We start from the raw sequence: 21,568 nt of genomic DNA, 5'->3' as shown, positions 1-21,568 counted from the left end.
CGCGGATAAAACCGGACGAATCCAGTACTCAATCTTTCATCGAACGGCGAAAAATGTCGCGTTTTGAATGAGAATGAGCCGCCATCACGAGCTTTTAAGAATGTTCTTTTTTACGCAACAACGACTCGATTCATTCAAACCTTTTTCCCAGCCATTGAGCAAATGTGCACGATTGCTGTCAAGCAACTTTCGATACAATCTTTCAAGCAGAGCTGGTAATCTGTTGGAAAGCCCATGAACTGTTTCCAGACAATTTTACACCTATCTACTTTCCCGTCCAGACCATTCCTTTGAAATTACGGTCGAGCCTTGAACGCGAAAAGAACCTAACCGACAAGACACGGCCGTCAAATCAACGTCGACCCCGACCGGTCTCATTTTTACTTGGGTATTCCTTTCTATCGCATACTTTAGGCGCGTTCTTTTCAACTGCACCTAGTTCTCTTGCTTTTTCCTTTAAGTGGACGGGTCAGTGCATACCGTTTTAGCAAGGTGGGAATAAAATATAACAAAATCGCGGGACCTTTTTTCCGCCGTTGCGTCGCAGTGGCGGTGATTTTGTGGTCAACCGACCGCGCGCGCTGGTCTTTAAATTAAGAAGAAAACAAAAGAATGAATCGACCCACTATCCTACTAAAAGGGAGTTGAGTAGTGGTGGCTTGTGCATCGAGGCATGCAACCCTGGTAAGGCGCGTAAACAATACACCATCGCGGTAGCTTCTTTGGTTGTAATTAACGGTCAAAGCCCTACCGCGACGAAGCAAAGAATAATAAAAAACAATTTTTTCGCAGCCGGCAAATAGCAGAGTGTATTGGCGCGTCTCGGAATCTTTGATGATGATGACAATTCCAGACGACAACAGGTACACCTTACTGGAGAAATTGAAAGAGAAAAACAAAGATTAGAACACGTATCGCCATCCGACGGTCACTAAACACACCTCGCACCAGGAAACCCCATACGTGAAGCAATTTTGAATGAAGGCTTATTTCTGAGTTGGGTAGTAGTTTTAGAAATAGCCCAGAGAGAGAAGACCGCCACCAGAGATAGTTAAGAAAACGTTATAGAAAATTTCCCAAAACTTTGTGATAATAGCGAATGAATGAATGAACGAAGCGTGCGGACTATACTGCTATATCAAACGGAATGAACTTTTCATCTAATTACCGCAAGCATGACTTGTGATTATTTCAAAACTAGAAAGCGATACGCCAGTATCAAAGATTTGGAGGGTGCGCGTGTTAAAAAGGGCTGCAAGCAACGTGATAGGGCAGATGAACCCACAATTACTGTTCTTTGAGACAGTGTGCAACTGGATAATGGATATAAAAACAGAAAAAAAAAGGCTTCGCAAACTTTCCCAGGTTAGAGTATGACTACAATAGGAATTTTAACTTCAATTAGGGTTTGCAACAATGAAGGCATTGGGGTTAGGGGCAAAGTCCCAAAATAAGACGTTACAAGAGCAAATTGTGTTCTAGCAATGGCATTCCAAAGCAACCAATTTTGAAACAAAACTCGTACCTTCTTGGCAGCAGCTCCAACCTTCGCCTTCTTGGTGCCCCTGACTTTCTTCATTCTGTTCTTTCTTTCCTTCCTCTGTTTGCGGGATACCTTCTTCTTCTCGAACATACCCTTCTACTCACAAAATGAAGAGTTGTTTAGAAATTAAAAAATGAAAACTTGGGAGTACTTACCAATGCTAGGCGATGCTTAGGTTCAAACTTCTTGAGGAAGTCCATGGAATCGTAGACAAGGGCAAATCCAGTGGTCTTTCCACCACCAAAGTTGGTCCTGAATCCAAAGCAGGAAACAACATCGGGAGTCACTTTGTACATCTTGGCCAACTTCTCGGCGATCTCCTTCTTGGGGACGGACGATCTGCCGGGATGCAAGACATCAACGACCTACACGTAGCACATTTTTGATTAACCTCAGTATCAACAAATACTTTTAACAATTTACCATTTGTTTCCTGGCCAAAAGCCGGTTGGTCATGAATTTGCGGGTACGAATGGTAGCCGTCACTTCCGCCTACATTAGCAGGTACAAAATAAAATTAATACAACACACACTTATATTTCATCGGCAATCTAAGTGTGACAGACGTCGGCACCCAAACACTTATCTGACACATAATTTTTACAATATAATTAATAGAAAAAAATATCACGCACCATTATGTGATATACCAAAAAGATACTCAAACGGAAAAAACGCTAATCAACGGTAGGATGTCTACGAATAAAAGAGATGCGAAAAAGGAACGATAGTTACCATTGTTGGATCGCTTTGCGAAGAGGATGGGAACTCAGGAACACAGTGCAGCGTTGTCAAGTTTTTTTTCTTTTGCCTGGAGACGCAGTTGGGAATTAAAAATATTTTGCAAACAACTTATTTTCAATAAAAATTTTAATTTCATTGGCTCTAAAATTTATATTTAATTTTATTATGGAATAAAGAGTTAGGTATAGCTTAAAATAAATTATAATCGTGAAATGTTTTCCAAATTTAGTAGAACGCCTCACGTTCTTCAACTGTTTCATGACGTCATTGAAACCATTTTTCCGTTGCGTTTATTATGGGTCGGTTCGGTTGGTGATTGTTTAGAAAAGAAGTTTTACAACAAAATCCATGTGTTTTCTTTGACAATGGCGCCGTCAATTGGAGTTAATCTACGTGTAACTGGTCATTGTGACCAGGTAGCCTATAAATTGACCCAACGGTGATAGGGAAACACTAAAAATTGTGTGATTTTCTTGCAGGGCGATCGAAAGTACATGGAGGATGTTTTTAGTGTTGCTTATCAACATACCAAAGAGGGCCAAGACCTGGAATATGCTTATTTTGGCATTTTCGACGGACACGGAGGCAAACACGCTGCTATATTCGCTAAGGAACACTTGATGGACAACATTGTGAGCAACCCTTACTTTTGGTCAGAGAATGACGAAGATGTGCTAAAGGCCATCAAAGAGGGCTTCCTTACCACACACCAGGCCATGTTTAAAGTTTTGGGTAATGTAGTCTGTGGTTGTTTCACATTAATCTTCAAACTGTAAGTGTTTATTATAAACATATAGACACATGGCCCAAGACCATGTCAGGACTACCCAGTACATCAGGAACAACAGCTAGTATAGCATTCATCAGAAGAGGCAAAATTTTTACTGGTCATGTTGGAGATTCAGGAATTGTTCTTGGGTATCAGGTATGATGAACACTTTCCAGTGGTTGCAAAAACAGTTTAACTTTTGTGAATACTTATTTTAGGATCCAGATTCAAATGTGTGGCTCGCACGACCGCTTACTCAGGATCACAAACCAGAATCAGCAATGGAGATAGGAAGGATACAAGAAGCAGGTGGAAAGGTGGTTTGGAAAGCAGGAGTTCCAAGAGTCGTTTGGAATAGACCAAAAATTGGTCACCAAGGACCAGTTCTTAGATCCACACACATAGATGAAATCCCTTTTCTTGCTGTCGCCCGCTCGCTAGGTAAGCGTTTAACCAGAGTGTGTCAGCGTCATTTGCATCGTTTTCCAACTATCAAAAATATCATTCCGACTAGGTGATTTATGGAGCTTCAACTCGGCGTCGAATCAGTTTGTTGTTTCTCCTGAACCAGATGTTAACACAATGACTATTGATGTTTCTCGACATCGTTGTCTTATTCTTGGTACCGATGGCCTCTGGAACATGATTCCGCCGCAAAGGGCGGTAGAAGTAGTTCAGCACATCGATAGGCAAAACAAAATGCATGCCGCTCCCGATCAACCATTGGTAAGAGATGCAATTGAAATTGGGATCGAAATAGTATTCATAGTTTTTTTTTTTTTTGTTTAATAGCCGTGGACGAATCCATCCAAACGACTAGTCAACACGGCTCTAGACTACTGGATGATGAATAAATTGCGTGCAGATAACTGTACGGCAGTGACAGCATTACTTGATCCACCTGGTCCACCTCTGACTGGTCTTCTGATGCCTGTGCGCAGACCGGAAGATGTTGCCACAGATTCCGCTCCTACCGTACCCACTTCAGACAACGGAATTGAAACATCGAAAGAGCGCGTTCAAACACCCGAACACAATCCGTCTGAATTAGCTGCCCTTTTGTCTGCACCTGTCGTGAGTGATGTTACACCAGTCCCGCCAGCTTTACTGGAAACAAGTCTACCGGTGGACACAACTCCCCCGCAAGTAACTACACCTCTTCGGGTGCTGCGCAACCGGATAGCACCATCCGACAGCTTAGAGAACCTAGACAACAAGTTTAGTTGCAAGAAGGCGATAACAGCTTCAACGTCGTCCGCACCGCCGCTGGGCTCTCAGTTAGTTGGCGTCCGTAAAAAGATGGTTACTGTGGACCCTGCTTGTCTATCCCGAAAAAGACCGATGACTCGATCTCGTCTTGATGTGGCTAGTGAAGAAAGAAATGCCAGCGACACAGAGAATCACATCAACAGCAGTAGTAATAACAGTGCAAGTAGTACCAGTAGTAAACGAAGTCGCAAGTCACTCCCGGTTGCAACGTTGTCTCCGAGAAGTCACCGCATTCTTCGATCGGGCACCTCACCTCAAGTTGCGCGTTCATTGCGTTCCCAAGATTCCTTTAACCTCCGATTCGGTCAGACTACAACTCCCATCCACTTAAGAAGGAAGCGTTCCAGGTCGTTCACTCCCACGAAGAGAAGAAAGTAGGAGCGAAACAAAAAAAAAATAGTTTTGAGGGAGGAAATTGAGAAACACAGAAAAAGCCGCTGCACATTTCGCTTTGTACAGAGCCCTCTCGCCAGTTATTATTTCTTTTACTTCTTCGCTCGTCTTTTAGTTTGAACCAAAACAATTGGATGGGCTCGTTGCTAAAACCGCTCGCCAGATGGGATACGTTGTTACTCCGTAATTTTTTTTTTTTTCCTTTTTAAGAAAATATCGACATTTGACGCCAATAAAATGTTTGCTGTTCTTGTAAGGATTTTTTTACTTTTACAATCCTTTCAGAACCAAACAGCAAACAAACAAAAATAATCATGATGCAGCTGAGATTTCCTTGCATTTGTTTTCGCAACCAATGGACGCATTTTAGGTCGCGCACATACATTAACTCGCCACACAGGAAATGGTCGTATAGGATCCTGTAAACAAGAAAAAAAAATTACGTAAGAACGATTTATTGTAACAGTGTGGTTTCAGTGTGTTTGGGGGCATATTTTTCGTAACCAAATTCTGATTTTTTTGGAAAACGATCGCGGCGCGATCGAGTATACCAGGGTTGTTCATCGTTTCAACTTTGTCTCTTTTTTTTTTGTGTGTGTGTCTTGTGTTGCATTGATTTGACTATTTTATGTCCTTGCCGCTGACTTTCTTGTTTTCCTCTTCCTCTGTTAATTCATGGTAATACAAAATAGATATCGTTGCCCAACATTTCCGGTATTTTGTCTTTTTTTTTTTTTTTGTTATTCTGTTTGTTTACATTTTTTTTTTTTTAAGAGGAGGTGGAGGGAGAAAATTAACGCGGAAGTAATATAAAAACGAACTCCCGCATCTAAACAAAAACACGAGGAATGGCTTCCCAGAACTAGAAAACGACGTAACCGTGTCAGCTGCTCGTAAAACGTCAAACAAGAGCATCGCAAATCATTGTGATTATCTTTGAAAGAATAAGAAAGAATACCTTTTTTTCTCGCTCTCCCTTGGCCCGAAACAAAAGCTAGGCCACAGCAACAGATGTTGATGATGAGGTTGGTCGCCTCCTCCTCTAGAAATTATTTGGCCGGCTCCTAATAAAATACCGTATGTAGATATAGTGAACATAAATGTGCCTATGTCAGTGGATATATAGCAGCAGTTTGACCAATTGTCTTCGCTGCTAACAAGTCCACTGATGGAACTATTCAAAGGAGGGCAAACTTTCCCAATGAAGCAACCACACGGCCTACTTCATTCGGTAAGCGCAGCGCTGGGCGATTAAGGTGAGAACGTAAATCACAGTGGATGTTAATTTTACATTATCTTTAAAAAAGAAAGAAAAAAATATACTAAATATGTACACTAAGCGGAGAGAGCGGACGAATACACGCGACATATGGTTATCTTATAGCCACTATATACGACAGCAAGTTTTGCAGAATCGGGTGGAGAGTCGAAAAAAGAAAAACAGGTTAGGAGGTCCATCCGCAAGTGAACTGACACTGACCAGATAGTAAAACATAAACGGGCTACTCCTGCTGTGGTTGTCGATATGAGCGCTGATTGAGGATAGATGAATTATATATATATATATATATATATATATATATATATATATACACTCACGCAAGAAACGAAGAAAAAATCTTTCCCTTTCGGCGTCCGTAAAAATAAGCCAACCATATTGATTACTGGTTATTAGTCCCCAGTGCTAGTAACTTTGATTATCATTCTAGCATTTTCTAACGCGTCGTGGCAGCAGATGGAATCGAATGTAATACCTGAGGCGGATTAGGTGTCGTAATCATCAAGGGGGGGAGGGCTTCTCGTGATTGAGGTGTTCAGAGGTTCGCAACACATGGGACGTATTATGTGCCGAAAGCGCGATGATGGATTGGATGAGCATGCTGAGGTGTTAGACCACTGTCCTACCCCCCAGTCGTTTTTTTTTTTCTTGGGCGGAAATCTAAAATTGCAAAGGTTCTTAACATTTAGTTTGACCTAACTTATTGTCTGAAAATGTGTGAAAAAAATTAAATACCACACGAAAATCCGCGGTTGAAATGGAAAATAAATAATGCCAACGATACGATATGGATCCTATACATATTAGATAGCTACCAGGTACCGGAATAAATGCGTTTGGCTATTTGACCAGTGGCCATGTATCGTTACACTTGACGTGATGTATGACGGCGCCGCAGAGAGCATGAGCGAGAAAAAATCAAAACCAGGCCAGAGCTCATAGCACTTGGATCATTCACCGAGCAACGAGACCCTTTGTGTCTATCTCACATCTGCCACCATAACGCGTATTTTCTCGTCTTCTTTTCTTAACTTAAAAAAAAAAAAAGAAGGTAAACCAACCTTGGTTTTGCTGCTGGTAATTAGTCCTATGCGGAGTATAGCGAAACATTCGCTGGAATTTTCGTACGGTTAAAGATTCTTGGCGTCACTGGTTGAATGGAATCCGAATAATTCTTGCCACATGACCGATGTGGGAGTTCTAAATAAAAGAAAAAAAAAGAAAAACATATGAATTTACGTCATTTACCACCGTACGTCAATGACAATTTTCTTTTCCTTTTTTTTAGAGAAATAATAGAATTCAGCCGTTCAACGGCAAACGGGTTTCCACCTGACAGTCATCCTGCTGTGGAAATTGTATCATGAAATGCAGTAAATTTTTCAGCGGCAAACGGCAAGGGAAAAAAGAGTCAGACGAGCTTAGCAAAAGACGGACAGCGATACAGGATGGCAATGTAAACATGGACGGGGGAAGAAACCAAAAGGGACCGACGCCAATGGGGTTAACGGCTCGTATAAAGAGCTCGTTCAGTCGTTGGCGTTATCATTACGGTGCCTTTAGTAGGCTTGTTACTTTTCTTCACGCCGACTTGTCTTCTTCTTCTTTTTCCTTTTTTAACTGTTCATCATATGGCACAGGTAGCTAATGAACCTATGAATGTGGTCCACTTGCTTTTCCCATCACACATCAAACGTCAAAAAGATGAATCGATGCGAATTATTTCGTTCTTTTCTGTTTTCTTAGGCAAATACTACACAATTGCCTTTTGTTTCAAAATGAAGGGTTGAAATGTTCTCCTAGTATATTACTTGCTTTGAACCCTTAAATCACAATCACATGGCACGTAAAAGTACACCACATGACTAAGTGCACAAGAGACAAGTATTTACAAGTGTGCCAGTATGGCATGAAAATGACTAGGAATTTTAAGGGGAAACCAACAAATTATACCCACTGGTGAGAGGTGAGAATTATAAAAATATCCCCGTCATCATTAATGGCTATTTAAGGTGGGAGTTGGTGATGAAGTACTCAAGATATTCCACGCACATGACAGATGTACCACATACCCCTAAGCCACATGAGCTTTCTTTTGGAGAGATCTTCCCCGTCTGCGGGAGAATGATGATTAATAAAGAAGAGGAAACAGTTAAACGACCTCGCCAATGGAGTGAAAACTAGCAACTACATACCGGTATCCAGCCAGTGCCTCCAGCTCTATCGTGCAATATGGGTGAACGGAAGCGGTTGTCTCAGTTTCAGGACAGGAATCCATCATGCAAAATCGATATTTATTCGAACAGAGAAGAATGCAAACAAAAAAGAAATCTAACGGCTTTACACGCTTTTTAGACAAGTTGGCATCTAGAAAGAAGGAAGCGAACAGAACCAAAAGCAGGCGACGTGACATTAAAAAATAAGCACCGTGTTGCCAAATGACGTCCAAAAATATTTAAGTGGAAAAAAGATACTGCTTCATCAGTTTTAATGGTTTGCCCGTTTCATTGTAACGGAAAAGGTTTTCTTTAAAAATTTTGAGGGTACCTTTCACGCACATGCTCCAGAGTTAGAAATCTGTCGTTCGAGCCTAACGAAAACTTTCCAGGTGAAAAGGGAAAATGTTCCAAACTCGTATCCATAATTTAAAGGTTGTAGGCATCTACAAAGAGAATAATATTTGTTTGCGTCACAGTTGGTCGTTTAAAGTAGACAATCGACGAATCGACTGTGAGAAAGAGAAAAGACAAGTCGCGTATGTTCACTTGGTCTTTTTGCTTTCACCAAATGCTCATTCTAAAACTAAATTGTTCTCCCCCAATAAACGAAGATATATCGCTGCTGGCGAGAAATTGCCTCTCATCTTCTGGTTAAATCGTAACCCTCGATTATCCGCATCAAATTGAGGAAAGCGAAAAATTGACACAATGGCAGGAGTATATGATTACTCAATAAAACTGTTACGTCACGACCAAATGCTTTAGTTTTAGTCAAAAATAAAATAGGTTCTAATAAACTAAAGATGAAAGGGAGTCATAACCTAATAATTTAAAAAGAATGGGCCTATGCATTTCACGTACATAGAATGCTGATTATTCTCAATAGAAACGCAAGCAAAAATAGTAAAAGGAAATTAGCAGCAGGCCTAGTTTTTTTTTTACCTTTTTTTGGGGTTAATTTCATTTTTTACGATCTGTTTTCTCAAATGCGTTTGGGGGGTATGAAAATAATTTCCTGGAACTTTCCGATAAAAAACAGAAGAAAAATCTTGCGGCAAAAAAAAACACAAATGAGAAATTAGGTAGAATCAAGACGATGACTAACGATAGATGGTAGTTATTAATCACGTGTGCCGCTTTGAACGGATGGCGGAAAAAGATGTCACTCAGAAACGAGAAGAACGACAGGGAACTGAATTTTTTTAAGAGAAGGTGTAAGTGCCTGTGCCGTTAGAGTTCTTTTTTTTTTTTTTGAAGCTGTGCACAGATCCCTATTTGTCGAGTTACACAACACATAAGAGCACCGGTCAGCCGCGTCCAACAGGTGGGTAACTCTTCTTCTACACGACGACCGCTAATTGTTAATAAAACGCCAAAAACTTTGCCCGGTTTGCTATCGGTTCTTACTAGGTTACCTTCTCCTACTTTTTTTTTTTTTTTTTCGTGTATGAGAAGAACCTGGCAGTTGGCCAATATGGTGGCGTCGCGATGCCGATTGCGCCGTCGGCCGCGCCGTGGCATAGGAACCACATAGGTATACGTAGACAAAAGATCATCGGTCCTCGGGTGTCTTATGCACCTTCTGTTGTGGGTTTTTTTTTTTTTTTTTTTTTTGTTTTATTTTCCAACAAATTCCATTCGGTCCTATGTCCCTCCTCCTGCACATGTTCCAGGCAACAACAACAGCCACGAGCAACAGCAAGTAGAGGCGGTACGCTGGTCTAACAGAGCGTCCCCGGAGCATACTTCCAACCTATATAAAAGTCGAAGGAATAGACGATTCAGTATACCAGAAGTTGACAAGCATTCGTGAGCTACACATCGGTTACAGTCTTATCTACTAGAATTTCTACAACCGAAGAAAAAAAACGAATATTTATTTAAAGTTGGTGGCCATTTCTTACGATTCAAGTTGCACACTTGACAAGGCACATCATCATCTCCTGTGCCGACATAGGTAGAACCATCAACCTCATCAACGGTAAGCTAATACGTACATTTCTTCTTCTTGATAGGATTTTCTTTCTTTCCTAGCAGTAAAATTTATTGCCTAAAAAAACAAACAAATTGAGGCCCATCCGGCTTTATAAATAGAGGTGGCCTGAAATAATGCCAATAAAAAAAAAGGAACACAAACAAACTCCCATTACAATACGTGTAGAAAAATTGCGCCTCAATTTGGGTGGCATGGCCTTTGAAAATTAGTTGCACTCCCGCAGTTCTTGTTGATTGTGTGTTAGTTGGTCATACCACTACAGTGGTGACAGATTTCAAAAGAATTGGCGGTGATGGATTCAGAATTTTCTCCGATTGTTCCATTTCACAAAGATGGCCGAAAATGAATCCGGAAACCAAAAGTTCTCTCACAATTCCAAAAAAAAGGAAGGGATAATCATCAATTGAGTTCATCACATCAAACCGCAGATGAGGTAATAACGGTAGATTGACGTAGTACAGGACTGGCAACTGTTAGGTGGGATGATTGACGCATTCTGATAATAGATTTGCAGCGTACTGGCTTTGTGGTTAATATCCCAACGGTTCATATTTTTTTTAGAACCTTTCAGAAAGAATTTCTTTAAAAAAATGGACGACATCTGCTTCTTTATTAGAAACAAGGCCAATTTCATCGGTTCACTAGATGGTCAACTTGTTCCTTTTCTTTTACCATCTGTTGCGGGTGGGTCTTTTGCCATTTTTGCGTGTTAAGAAAAGTAGCTTCTACGTACACACGCGATCGTGCATCTTTTTTTTTTTATTACTTCCGCGTTTCAATGCTTTTTTCTATTGGCTCTTGTCATTCAAACCTAACCATTACGCCCACTCTTTTTTTTATCGCTATAAAAGCCATCCATCATCTTCTTCGTTGCATTTTATGTTCCCTCTATTGTTTCGTCTCTGTTGAACATCGTCGATGACTAACAGGTAAAAGGAAAAAAAAGTAGTAAAACAACTTACGAAAAATCGATGATGGAAACGAGCCCAGCAGTACATCAACGTGAGGAGAACGGTTGACACACTTGCCCACCTGTTGTGCACAACTTAATTGTATAATAGGCTATCATTCTACCATGGTCGTCGTCCATCAGCACTGCACCAGATCTCAGGAACGTGGGTCCTCGGGTTCTTTTCTTTCCATCTAAAAAAAAAAAGAACTCAGTTTTTCTCAATGAGATGATGTTCACAGCCATGCGGTTGCGTACTTACTTAAAAAAAAAAAAAGCAGGTCATGTAAGAACATACACATACGGGTGGTCATTTCCATTGGAAGATGATACAGATGGTGTGGGATGTAAAAGCGGTGGGCGTCAATCAGGCTGCTGGAGGGTGTGAGGAAAAAAGAGAGACAACAATGATACTAATAACAATTATTACGACTTGTGTACCGGCTCAGTGTAGATGCCGTTGCTTCTTCTTCCTCTGTGAAAAAGAGTCACGCATCGTTGAGAGTAGCGATGACTTTGTTTGCTCAAACCCCCATGTGCTGGTAGTGCGTGTTTCGTACGACCCAAACCTTTTTCACGCTTTAGTCATACCGTTCAATGCACGTGAACCGTTGCTTATTATTATCCGTTGGTTACTGTCTATTTTGACCACCAAACATTTTCTTTCTCTTTTTTTGTTCAAATGTCCTGGAACCCGGCAGTTGGTATTTATTTTTTCGAGACCAGAAAATGCAACACAAGCAGCAGCCATTTGCCTTTGCGGCCATGGCAGCCATCCTCGTCCTTGGCATTGCCTCCATCGCCGAGACGGCGCGTCCCCGACAAGTCTACCTTGACCAAATCATGATGGAGAGCCAAGGGCCTTCGGAAGTCATCGTTCCAGCACCGGCACTCAATCAAGAAATGCAAGCACTTCGCGATAGATTTATGAAGGCCCGCTCACGTTTCGGACAGCGTCAAACAACTGCTCCCGAAGTCGCTGAAACGACGGAAACTGACGCACCGGAACAAGAGGAGACGGTTGAGAGAGTCACCGTCGAAAACATTAGCGATTCTTCTTCAACCACAACCACTTTATCTTTGGATAATGAAGAGATTCCCAAAACAGAAGAAATCGAAACAGCTAAAGAACCTGTTGAAACTGCTGAAACTTCCCCAGCTCCAGTTGAAGAGGAGCCATCGGCCGCTGTCGCTGAAGCTCAGACAGATGTCAAACCTGAAGGTGATCAACAGGTCGAAGAAGTTGTAGAAAGCCGAGCTGATTCTGATAAACTGGAAGCTGAACCAGAAGAGGAAGAGGCTGAAGAAGAAGAAGAAGAGGAAGGTGAGGAGGACACTGAACGATCTGACGATACCACTGAAGGCGAAGAAGTCGAAGAAGAAGGCGAGGAAACCGAAGCTGAAGAACGTATGGACGTCGCTGAAGGTGAGGCTGAAAAAGATGTGACATCCCGCATTGATGGAGAAGACACCACCGAAGTTGGATCTGCTGCTGATGGCTCTATGGAAAGTGAAGCTCGTGCCTTCCAGCGCCGCCTGCTCGATCTGATGGTTAGCGAAGCCAAAGAAGTCCTCATGGCTGCCATGCCCGATCGTTCTGCCATCGAAACGTTCCGCTTCATGCCTCTCTTCAAACCCAAGTACAAGAGCAGCAAGCAGAGCTACGATCGTCCTGCAAAAGTGAAGAAAGTTAAACCTTACAAGAAAGCCAAGAAAACCAAGAAGCAAAGGAAGCCCAAGAAGCCCAAGGGTTACAAGAAGAAGAAGCCCACTTACTCCGCACCTACCTACACCGCTCCATCGTCTCCAGCTTACAATGCCCCGGCTTACAGCGCTCCAGCTGCAGCTTACAATGCTCCTGCCTACAATGCCCCAGCTGCCCCAGCTGCCCCAGCATACAATCCTCCGGCTTACAACCCACCTGCCCCGTCTTACAGTGCCCCATCTTACAAACCACCGGCTCACAAACCCAAGCCAGCATACAACGCTCCTACCCAAACTTACGCAGCTCCATCGTACGAAGCACCAAAGGCCCCTGCTTATGAAGCACCTAAACCTGCCTACGAAGCTCCTAAACCCGCCTACGAGTCTCCTAAGCCTTCGTATGACGCTCCTAAACCCACTTATGGTGCCCCGAAACCTGCACACAAGCCACCAAAGTCGACCTACAAGGCTCCCAAGGCTAAACCAGTTCACCACCCTAAACCAACATACGGAGCCCCTACGCCAACTTACTCTGCTCCTTCATACTCCCCGCCATCGACGCCATCTTATTCTCCCCCATCGACGCCATCTTACTCTCCACCTTCCCCACCAGCTTACTCTCCACCTTCCCCACCAGCTTACTCTCCACCTTCCCCACCAGCTTACTCTCCACCTTCTCCACCAGCTTACTCCCCACCTTCCCCACCGGCTTACTCTCCACCCTCTGAGCCATCTTACTCACCGCCATCTGAACCATCTTACTCACCCCCATCCTATCAGCCACCTTCGTACTCATCACCATCTTATTCGCCACCATCCGGACCAGCTTATTCCCCGCCTTCTTATTCTCCACCATCGTACTCGCCGCCATCTGAGTCTTCGTATCCATCCTTGCCATCGTTCGAGCCCCCAAGTTTCGATTCATCTTCGTTCCCTTCGCCACCATTCTCGCCGCCATCTTACTCTTCACCATCTGAGCCATCGTACAGCGCGCCATCTTACTCTTCACCATCTGAGCCATCGTACAGCGCGCCATCTCCACCATCTTATTCGCCACCTTCCGAGCCATCCTATACCACACCATCTGAGCCATTCTACAATCAACCTACCGAGCCATCTTACCCAACGCCATCACCACCTTCATACGAAGCGCCATCCTACTCTGCACCGACTGAACCACAACAATACATCCCTCCTGCAGGAGCTCCATCCTACGAACCACAATACCCCATTCGCCCCGAGGTTGGTGGTTACAACAATTTCGGTTCCGGATTTCCAGGAGCGCCAGTCCCATCTGATCCATTCGCGTTGAGCTTCGAACCCGATCAGTACTCGTTCGATCCATCTAGCCAAATTGTTAGCCGACCAGCTGAGCAGGAATGGATCCCACCCCCGAATTTCGGCGATGAAGATGATGAATTCAACAACCCAGGAGAGCAGACAGCGCATAGCATTCAAGAATCAGTTCCTACGCAAAACACGTTCCAGAAACCCAATTACCCAGCTCCGTACAAGCCACCAACTAACTATGTCCGCCCACCTCCCAGCTCGCCTCGCCCACCTGTCCAAGTTGCCTACCGACCTCGGCCTACTACCCCGGCACCTTACCAGCGACCAACAGCCCCAACGAGCGCACCGTATCAACGCCCAACAACACCCACTATCCCACCATACCAGCGCCCGGCTTCATTGAATGTTCCATCTTATCAACGACCAGCACCTCCACCACAGACAACCGAAGCTGCTCCTCCTGCCACGACGCCTTCTTACATTGCCCCGCCAACTACACCTCAACCGATCGATCGTCCGTCTACTTATCCGTCCTACCCGACTTTCCCTCCCTTCCACAACTACAACCCCAACAACGAAGGACTACCTTTGAAGTTCCAGACTTTCGGAAAGGCCCCACAAGCTATTCAGCCCCAACAAGCGGAAGATGACGCAGATGAAGACGACGATGATCAGGATGATGCAGGAGCTTTCAAACCCGAACAACCTCAGTTCTCCCAAGAACCTGATTTCACGCAACAACAACCGGAATTCCCTTTGCAACAGCAAGAGTTCCCCCAACAACCCCAGCAAGAGTTCCCCCTACAACAAGAAGTGTTCCCTCAACAACCGGAATTCCCCCTTCAACAGGAAGTGTTCCCTCAACAACCGGAATTCCCCCTTCAACAGGAAGTGTTCCCTCAACAACAACCGGAATTCCCCCTTCAACAGCAAGAATTTCCCCAACAACAACAGGAATTTCCTCTGCAACAACAAGAATTTCCCCAACAGCAACAAGAGTTTGCCCAGCAGCCGCAACAAGAATTCCCTGAACAGCAACCCGACTTCACTCAACAGCAGCCCGAACAACCGTTCCAACACGACGAGCACGAAGAGGTGCCTCAACAAACGCAAAACGTACCTGAAGAGACGCCCAGCAGTTTCCAGGGTTTCCAGGAAAACAGCGAACCATCTAGATTCCCTGAGTTCCAATCCGACGATGTGGATGCGGCTCCATTCCCAGTCGCTCCCCTACAAGAGGATGCTGATGATTCTCCAGTAGATGTCGACCCAGCTCAGACCACCGATTTCCCAGCGTTCAACGCCGAAGAGCCAACAGCCGATGCGGAAGCTCCCCAGGAAGGACGATTCGCAGAGGACATAGGATTCAAGAGGCCCAGCAGCTCTCGTCGCAGACCTGTTAACAACCAAAGAATTAGACCAGAGCAGAGAGATAGACCAGGCCAGAAAGACAACACTAAAATCAGTGACGATCCATTCTTCAGCCGTGTCAACAGCGAAGACAGTTACGGACCTTTCGAGTTCAAGAAAATCTTCGGTGGTAAGTTATTGAAAAAAAAAAGAATAAAAAAAGCGCAGAGATGAAGAGATAACATTTTATGACATAACCAGCGGACGTTGCCTGGCCGAAAGAAGACGAGCCTTCCGGGTTCTCTAGCGATTTCGGAGGCAGACCCAACCGACCCCATAACAGGCAGCAATCCAGATCCAGAACGGGCGCTGCGGCCAGCAATGCTGAGACGAGCGTGATTAGACCTTATTCAGATAGGACTGCTTTGCCCAGCAGCGGCCAATCAAACCTGAACAGGAGATTGCAGTCTCGCCGCAACAACTATGGAGAACGACGAAACTCAGCCGTAATGCTTGGCTTCGCTTGACTCGTTTCCCTTGCTTGAAATTGGTTATGTAATTTCGTTTTGTTTGTTTTTTCTTAGTCGCTCGACGCAGCACAGGAGGATGTGAAAAAGCCAGAGGCCAAGTCAACGGATTCGGCGGTTGAAGACCCCAATCTAGCTAACCATGCTTCTTCGGTCGATGCCCCATCACAACGCCGCCCATCATTTCGAAGTAAGAATGACCCAATAAAAAAAAATAAATAATAATTGAAGAAAAAATCTAAAAATTGAAATATTATGACTAATAAAGGGACTAGTCCCGCCAACAAACCCAAGCCAGTTGAATCATCCGAATCTTCCGCATCCAAGTCCAATGATGAAAAGGGCAGCAACAAGAGTACGGCCGCCAGTTCGTTGAGCGAAAGACGTGCAGCAGCGCGAGAACGCATGCTCGGCAACAGGAGAATCCAGGCAAAACGTATCGCATCTACTGAGTGAAGTGGAAAACCGCACACAAAACCCGAGCTCACACTGGAATGATCGTTTTTGACTTATTGGTTATTGTTATAATTTGCTTTATTTTGTTCTTGCTGCTTTAATTCTCTTTTTACCTTGTTGACTCGAATTAGTAATTATGATTATTACCATCTATCTCACCTTCCCCCCCCAAAACCACAACCATTATTAACTAGTTAACGTAAATTATAATGAATGAGTGTTACGCGGCTCTTTGCGAGGCACAGAGGGGCTGGTCCCTGATTCTGACATTACTTGCCGGCTTCAATAAACATGGATGAAGAAATGTACTTGGATTTTTCGGGAATTTCGTGTTTATGTAGACACTATTAGTGTGCGGATTTCCATTGGATTTAGCACAAGTTCATCAGCGTTTAGAGTCCTAATGTGCCTGTTGGCTGCCAAGTTGACTTCTTCTACAGTTTTGATCTTTAGCGTTGGAAAAAGTTCCTGTTCAAGAAGGATAATTGTATAAAGGAAAAAAGAATAAGAAAAGAAAACGATTTCTGAGAACATTCCGGTATTTCGGTCAGACGAAACTAATTACCTTAAGAGAAATGGTGACTGGATGAGAAAATCTCTCGTCCTCCCCGACACCGTAAAAATGTTCAAAACGAACCAAAACGCGGCCTTCATCGTCCCAGGGTTCCAAAGTCAGAAGATTTACATTCGGCGGGAGGTCTCGGTTGATCAGAGCCAACTAATTAGAAAGCGGGAAAAGCACAACATAAATGCACGTCGCTATTAATAGGGGCTATGTCAAAATGAATACCTCCATCCGATAAGATTGGCGAAATTCCGACGCTGAGAACGTCGTGGGAGCGAACATGAGAATAGGAGGATGAACCATTCGCTGCGCTAAAAATCGCGCTACGGTTCCAGACTTTCCCAACGTCAGCCAATGTGTTCCTCTTGCAGCCAAACCGACGCCATACGCTGTTTCATTCAAAGCCTCGCCAACTCCAAATGCATCGTCATGCAACAGTCGTCGGTGTATCTGTTGAGAATTGTTCACATTAAGAAGAGACAATAGTTTCATTTGTTCATATCATAACGGGACTACCCACCATAAACTCCAGGGAGCCCGGTAGCAAACTGGACACCCCTTGAGCTCGATCATTTAACACTGTCATCCTCATTCCTGCCGATTTATTCTCGACATAGGCCAGAGAATTGACTGGATAATAGTTTCCCGCTGTGGGCTCAGTCGCGTTCAGCTTGTAGGTCGCCCGATTGTTCACTCGACGCTCCAACATTTCCCGCCCGTTCGAATCCGTGTAGAATGTCCCGTTGTTTTGGATGGCCGGCCCAGTAAAACGAGAAATGTATTCTTTCCCAATGCCATCATCAATTGGAATGGGGCCCAAAATCCAATCCAGTTCGATGTAAGATGCGTTGCGATGAAAACGGAAAATTTGCATTGTGTTTGCATTGATGTGTTGTCGAATTTCCGTAACGATCGGGCCGAAAATGGTCGTTAGCTTAGTAACGGGCTGCAGAGGAAAAGCCTCGGTTCCGTTCGGTCGAAAGATGTAAGCGCCCGAAGCGCGAAATTCAAACCGACTATTGTTACCCGACATTCCTCGATAGAACAACAGTTGCTGCTGGAACGTTTCGTTACCAACTTGAATCAAATGGCCAGTCTGGCGATCAAATGTCAACGATAAGCCATATGCTGATACAGTGACGTCTTTTTCATTTGGCAACTGAATCGTTCTTGGTCGGGAACGCAACATCCGCTTGCCTGGTTTGCCTTCTGGAGTTTGAACATGATAGGAGCGAAGACCTAAAGGTGGGAGATCTTCAGCTATAAAGACAAGTTCATTTGTAGCAGTGCTATTGCGGCCTGGGAGACGTAAAACAGCTTCGGCAATTGGTACCATCTGCGACAGAACTAATCTACCCTCATGATCGGTAACGGCGTAAGATCCATCAGCAACTGGTATGCGGACAGTATGACTGGAACGTAGGGTAACTGGATTGTAGAGCGTGACAATAAACGGTGCATTCTGTTCCGTCGTCCAACACTGGCTGATATTCAGCATTGTGCAGTATTCTTGTCTCATAGTTGATCCATTCAATGACAGCAGGTGGTTGAACGATCCCGAAAATATTTTTGAACAACTGCGAATACCTTGGTCTAGACGTAGTAAATAATCGTTATTCACATGCTGCTTAGCAGTGCCAGTTACAGCGTCATGGTGCTGAGCAATCGCCTGGCTTCGTTGAAATTGGAAAAGAACGTTGGAGCGCCTCTTGACGGTCATCGCTTGAATCTGTTTACACGCCCGAAGCAAATTACTACTGTGCCGAACCAATCCTTTAAAAGTCGGGCGTGAGGTAAAATACCCCGTCCAGTAGGCATGTGGGTCACTTGCGTATGGGAAAAAATCGTCCGTTTTGCGCGGCAACGCTTCGATAAACGCGTTTTTCACCGCTTCACCGTAACACGAAGGTGTAGAGTAAAATAGGCGTATGTTGCTACTAAAGTAGGCTTTGTTTATATACCTAAAAGTGTTCAATATTTTGAAAGATTTGTTATTTACAACCTACTGCAGCCATAAGCTATATATTTTTTTACTTGATTAGTTTGTCGAGATTCTTGTACCATGTATGGGCATTTTGATAGTGGAAGTCTTCGCCCATGGTTATGATGATATTGTTAGTTCTGTAATGCTTCGATTGCTCCAAAATATAGACTACCAATTTTTTCGACTAGACAAATAATTTCTTTGTTATAGCTAAACTTGATTCTTGAAAAAGCAACAGGATGTAATACTTACTCGGCGATCAATGTTGAACATGGGGCTATCCGGATCATCCACAATTGTTTCATCACCACAAAGAACATCGAAACAAAATCCAGGCGGAGGGCCGTACGTATTATACAACACTCCAGTGAAGATGCTGGTGTTCAAACTATCAGACGCAACCCACGTCATCTCCATTTCTCTGTTGCTTAATCGAGCAGCTTTGTCTTGGTAGTCAATCCTACCGAGAAAGAGGTATTCAAAACCCATTTGTGCGAAAATGGAGGCCTGCTCTCTTGAGTGCCCGAATGGGTCGATCTGCCAGACAGCTTTTGGCGCAGCACAACCGCCAAACGTATCATTCAGAAATTTTAATCCCAGAGTCATTTGATCGATGATGTCGACGTACTGTGCAACAATTATGTTTTATGAGTATTTTTGTTAAACTAATATTATTTTCTACATTGCTAAATAATACCGACGCGTCAGCTTCATCGTTCATGCACCAGCCTCCGCCAACAAATTCTAGTTGTCCTCTACAAAAAAGCAAAACAAAGAATGTGAAGACTACAAAAACAGAAAAACATTACTTCTCACAATCCCTATACTACCTTTCAACTACTTTGTGGATTTTTCTTTTCGTATGGCTGCCTTGTTCTTTCCACCAGTGTGAAAAAAACTCCATCTCAACACTAACAAACTTCTTCTCTGAATCCTTCCACAGTTCTTCCAGAACTGAATCATAAATATACTGAACACCAGCATTCTGGATTGAGTTATTAGCTGCAAGTCACAAAAGAACAAATGTCAAAAAGACATCAATTTATCATGCAAAGACCTGTGATTTTTCCTCAGCCATACCTCCATAATAATACTGCTCAACGGTTTTCAACCAGCCAACGTCTGCCAAGGAGACATATGATTAGATCATGTATGGAATTTACAGCTTTTCACTACCAATAAAGTAAGCAGTTTTTTACCATCATGAGAATGGGGAACAATATGCACATTCAAGAAGTCTTTTTTAACTTGGGGACAAGCCTGAAATAAAGAAAATACCAAACAATATACGTTACTTTTCCCTAGAGAGTAGCAGAGAACTTTTGTTTACGTTCGATGAATAGTAACACGCTGTTTCTCCATATTTTAGCAAGTTATATAAAAGAGAAAGAATTGTTATAACACATTTCTGCATGACGAAAGCCGAAAACAATTGTGTTTTCGAATTGCAAACTAGAATCGAGCAAATCTCTGTTGTAGAATCCACCTCGATTCATAGGAAATTACCGCCCACCACTCATGTTTGTGTACAGTGGTGTCGTTTTCAGAAATTCGTGGGAATCAAGGCCAAAACAGGCCAATTGTAAATGTAAACAATGACAGCAACTAAAATGAAATTTGGTTTTGAAAAAGCATTAGGTTGTAAAATAAAATTTTTTTTCTCTTACCTTTTGTGTTTTTTCACATATGTATTAGAAACAATTATTATCGATTATTGACATGAGGTTACCTTTCAGTGCAGTTTGCAATGTCTTCTTACACATGATAGTAATTAGTAATTTTCTTATCTATGACATGTTTAGATTGGCGGTGAAATAGGACTGAAACGAAATAGGACTGGAAAAATAGGACTGAAAATTTCCAGTCCTATTTCTACCGGAGAAATAGGACTGGGAGAAATAGGACTGACTTTTAAAAACTTTTAGGACAGTCCTATTTCTCCTCGGCATCAGTCCTATTTCTCCTAAGAAATAGTTCTATTTCATTTACCTTGTTCCAAGGGGAACGATGAGCCTCCAACAGGGAACATGAATTATTTTGAATCTAATGGAGTTCATTTAATAAAATATTATTAGAGCAAAATCAGAATATGTAAGAGCTGTATATAACGAAAGATGTATGAAATAGTAAAACATTAGTTCAATTGGAAAAGTTGGTTATGACCACATAATGTGCGATATAAGTAATAAATATTTCTGTAGTATGTCTAATAGTAGTTTGTTAAATGAACTCTATTAAATACAATATAGTTCATGTTCCCCTGTAATTTAAATTAAAATAGGATAAGAAAAAAAAGTTTTGTGAACCATTTATCTAATGAGTTAACACCATCGGTTTTTTAAAAAGGGAAACGGATATAAGCCGCCGCTCTTACGTAATACATTGCCCACCGGATTGGAGGCTCATCGTTCCTCTTGGAACAAGGTAGATGAAATAGAACTATTTCTAAGGAGAAATAGGACTGATGCCGAGGAGAAATAGGACTGATGCCATGGAGAAATAGGACTGTCCTAAAAGTTTTTAAAAGTCAG

General features: G+C 43.0%; 4 protein-coding genes and 1 long non-coding RNA gene across 9 annotated transcripts; 2 read left to right on the top strand and 3 right to left on the bottom strand.

Moving 5' to 3' along the window:
• Positions 1–713: 713 nt before the first annotated feature.
• On the bottom strand, positions 714–2,345 carry LOC130703597 (small ribosomal subunit protein eS24-like). Of its 3 annotated transcripts, none has more exons than XM_057525027.1 (6): positions 2,279–2,345; positions 1,967–2,035; positions 1,699–1,908; positions 1,526–1,639; positions 942–992; positions 714–873 (listed from the first exon to the last, which is right to left on the bottom strand). In XM_057525027.1, the coding sequence occupies exons 1-5, from the start codon at positions 2,279–2,281 to the stop codon at positions 987–989; spliced, it is 402 nt and encodes a 133-aa protein (XP_057381010.1). In that variant the 5' UTR covers positions 2,282–2,345; the 3' UTR covers positions 714–873; positions 942–986. The 3 variants fall into 3 exon arrangements, with proteins under 3 accessions (XP_057381010.1, XP_057381012.1, XP_057381013.1); XM_057525029.2 differs by lacking the exon at positions 2,279–2,345 and adding an exon at positions 2,179–2,269; XM_057525030.1 differs by lacking the exon at positions 942–992.
• Positions 2,346–2,553: 208 nt separating this feature from the next.
• LOC130703587 (probable protein phosphatase 2C T23F11.1) lies at positions 2,554–4,901 on the top strand. Its single transcript, XM_057525015.2, has 6 exons — positions 2,554–2,703; positions 2,767–3,019; positions 3,085–3,212; positions 3,275–3,497; positions 3,571–3,782; positions 3,849–4,901. The coding sequence occupies exons 1-6, from the start codon at positions 2,653–2,655 to the stop codon at positions 4,701–4,703; spliced, it is 1,722 nt and encodes a 573-aa protein (XP_057380998.1). The 5' UTR covers positions 2,554–2,652; the 3' UTR covers positions 4,704–4,901.
• Positions 4,805–8,536, bottom strand: LOC130703601 (uncharacterized). 2 transcript variants are annotated; one of them, XR_009004753.2, is made up of 5 exons: positions 8,193–8,536; positions 7,951–8,111; positions 7,059–7,197; positions 5,677–5,782; positions 4,805–5,137 (listed from the first exon to the last, which is right to left on the bottom strand). It is a non-coding gene; the product is annotated as an uncharacterized LOC130703601 (long non-coding RNA). The 2 variants fall into 2 exon arrangements; XR_009004752.2 differs by lacking the exon at positions 5,677–5,782 and having other exon boundaries at positions 8,193–8,532.
• Positions 8,537–9,996: 1,460 nt separating this feature from the next.
• LOC130703578 (proteoglycan 4-like) lies at positions 9,997–16,796 on the top strand. 2 transcript variants are annotated; one of them, XM_059496415.1, is made up of 5 exons: positions 9,997–10,197; positions 11,863–15,695; positions 15,767–16,011; positions 16,090–16,222; positions 16,301–16,796. In XM_059496415.1, the coding sequence occupies exons 2-5, from the start codon at positions 11,891–11,893 to the stop codon at positions 16,486–16,488; spliced, it is 4,371 nt and encodes a 1,456-aa protein (XP_059352398.1). In that variant the 5' UTR covers positions 9,997–10,197; positions 11,863–11,890; the 3' UTR covers positions 16,489–16,796. The 2 variants fall into 2 exon arrangements, with proteins under 2 accessions (XP_059352398.1, XP_059352399.1); XM_059496416.1 differs by having other exon boundaries at positions 9,998–10,197; positions 11,863–15,692.
• LOC130703582 (lysosomal alpha-mannosidase-like) lies at positions 16,549–20,617 on the bottom strand. Its single transcript, XM_057525007.2, has 11 exons — positions 20,368–20,617; positions 20,237–20,297; positions 20,118–20,159; positions 19,868–20,039; positions 19,735–19,792; positions 19,290–19,664; positions 19,088–19,221; positions 17,574–19,014; positions 17,279–17,503; positions 17,054–17,206; positions 16,549–16,956 (listed from the first exon to the last, which is right to left on the bottom strand). The coding sequence occupies exons 1-11, from the start codon at positions 20,449–20,451 to the stop codon at positions 16,822–16,824; spliced, it is 2,880 nt and encodes a 959-aa protein (XP_057380990.1). The 5' UTR covers positions 20,452–20,617; the 3' UTR covers positions 16,549–16,821.
• Between the last annotated feature and the right edge of the window lie 951 nt (positions 20,618–21,568).

The sequence above is a fragment of the Daphnia carinata genome, chromosome 8 (assembly GCF_022539665.2).
Source record: "Daphnia carinata strain CSIRO-1 chromosome 8, CSIRO_AGI_Dcar_HiC_V3, whole genome shotgun sequence".
In the NCBI taxonomy this organism is placed as follows: Eukaryota; Metazoa; Arthropoda; class Branchiopoda; order Diplostraca; family Daphniidae; genus Daphnia; species Daphnia carinata.
The sequence above is the reverse complement of the archived record's forward strand: the minus strand, read 5'-3'. Positions and strand labels throughout refer to the sequence as shown.

Excerpts from the sequence above, each read along its gene's own strand:
- LOC130703597 (XM_057525027.1), bottom strand. Across the intron at positions 1,909-1,966 it reads TTTTGGCCAGGAAACAAATG|GTCGTTGATGTCTTGCATCC; the intron begins GTAAATTGTTAA and ends TGCTACGTGTAG. Across the intron at positions 1,640-1,698 it reads CTAAGCATCGCCTAGCATTG|AAGGGTATGTTCGAGAAGAA; the intron begins GTAAGTACTCCC and ends TTTTGTGAGTAG.
- LOC130703587 (XM_057525015.2), top strand. The coding sequence starts at position 2,653 with ATGGCGCCGTCAATTGGAGTTAATCTACGTGTAACTGGTCATTGTGAC. Across the intron at positions 3,020-3,084 it reads GGCCATGTTTAAAGTTTTGG|ACACATGGCCCAAGACCATG; the intron begins GTAATGTAGTCT and ends ATAAACATATAG. Across the intron at positions 3,498-3,570 it reads TGCTGTCGCCCGCTCGCTAG|GTGATTTATGGAGCTTCAAC; the intron begins GTAAGCGTTTAA and ends CATTCCGACTAG.
- LOC130703578 (XM_059496415.1), top strand. The coding sequence starts at position 11,891 with ATGCAACACAAGCAGCAGCCATTTGCCTTTGCGGCCATGGCAGCCATC. Across the intron at positions 16,012-16,089 it reads GAGAACGACGAAACTCAGCC|TCGCTCGACGCAGCACAGGA; the intron begins GTAATGCTTGGC and ends GTTTTTTCTTAG. Across the intron at positions 16,223-16,300 it reads ACGCCGCCCATCATTTCGAA|GGACTAGTCCCGCCAACAAA; the intron begins GTAAGAATGACC and ends TGACTAATAAAG.
- LOC130703582 (XM_057525007.2), bottom strand. The coding sequence starts at position 20,451 with ATGCAGAAATGTGTTATAACAATTCTTTCTCTTTTATATAACTTGCTA. Across the intron at positions 17,504-17,573 it reads CGGGCTCCCTGGAGTTTATG|ATACACCGACGACTGTTGCA; the intron begins GTGGGTAGTCCC and ends AATTCTCAACAG. Across the intron at positions 17,207-17,278 it reads GCCAATCTTATCGGATGGAG|TTGGCTCTGATCAACCGAGA; the intron begins GTATTCATTTTG and ends CTTTCTAATTAG.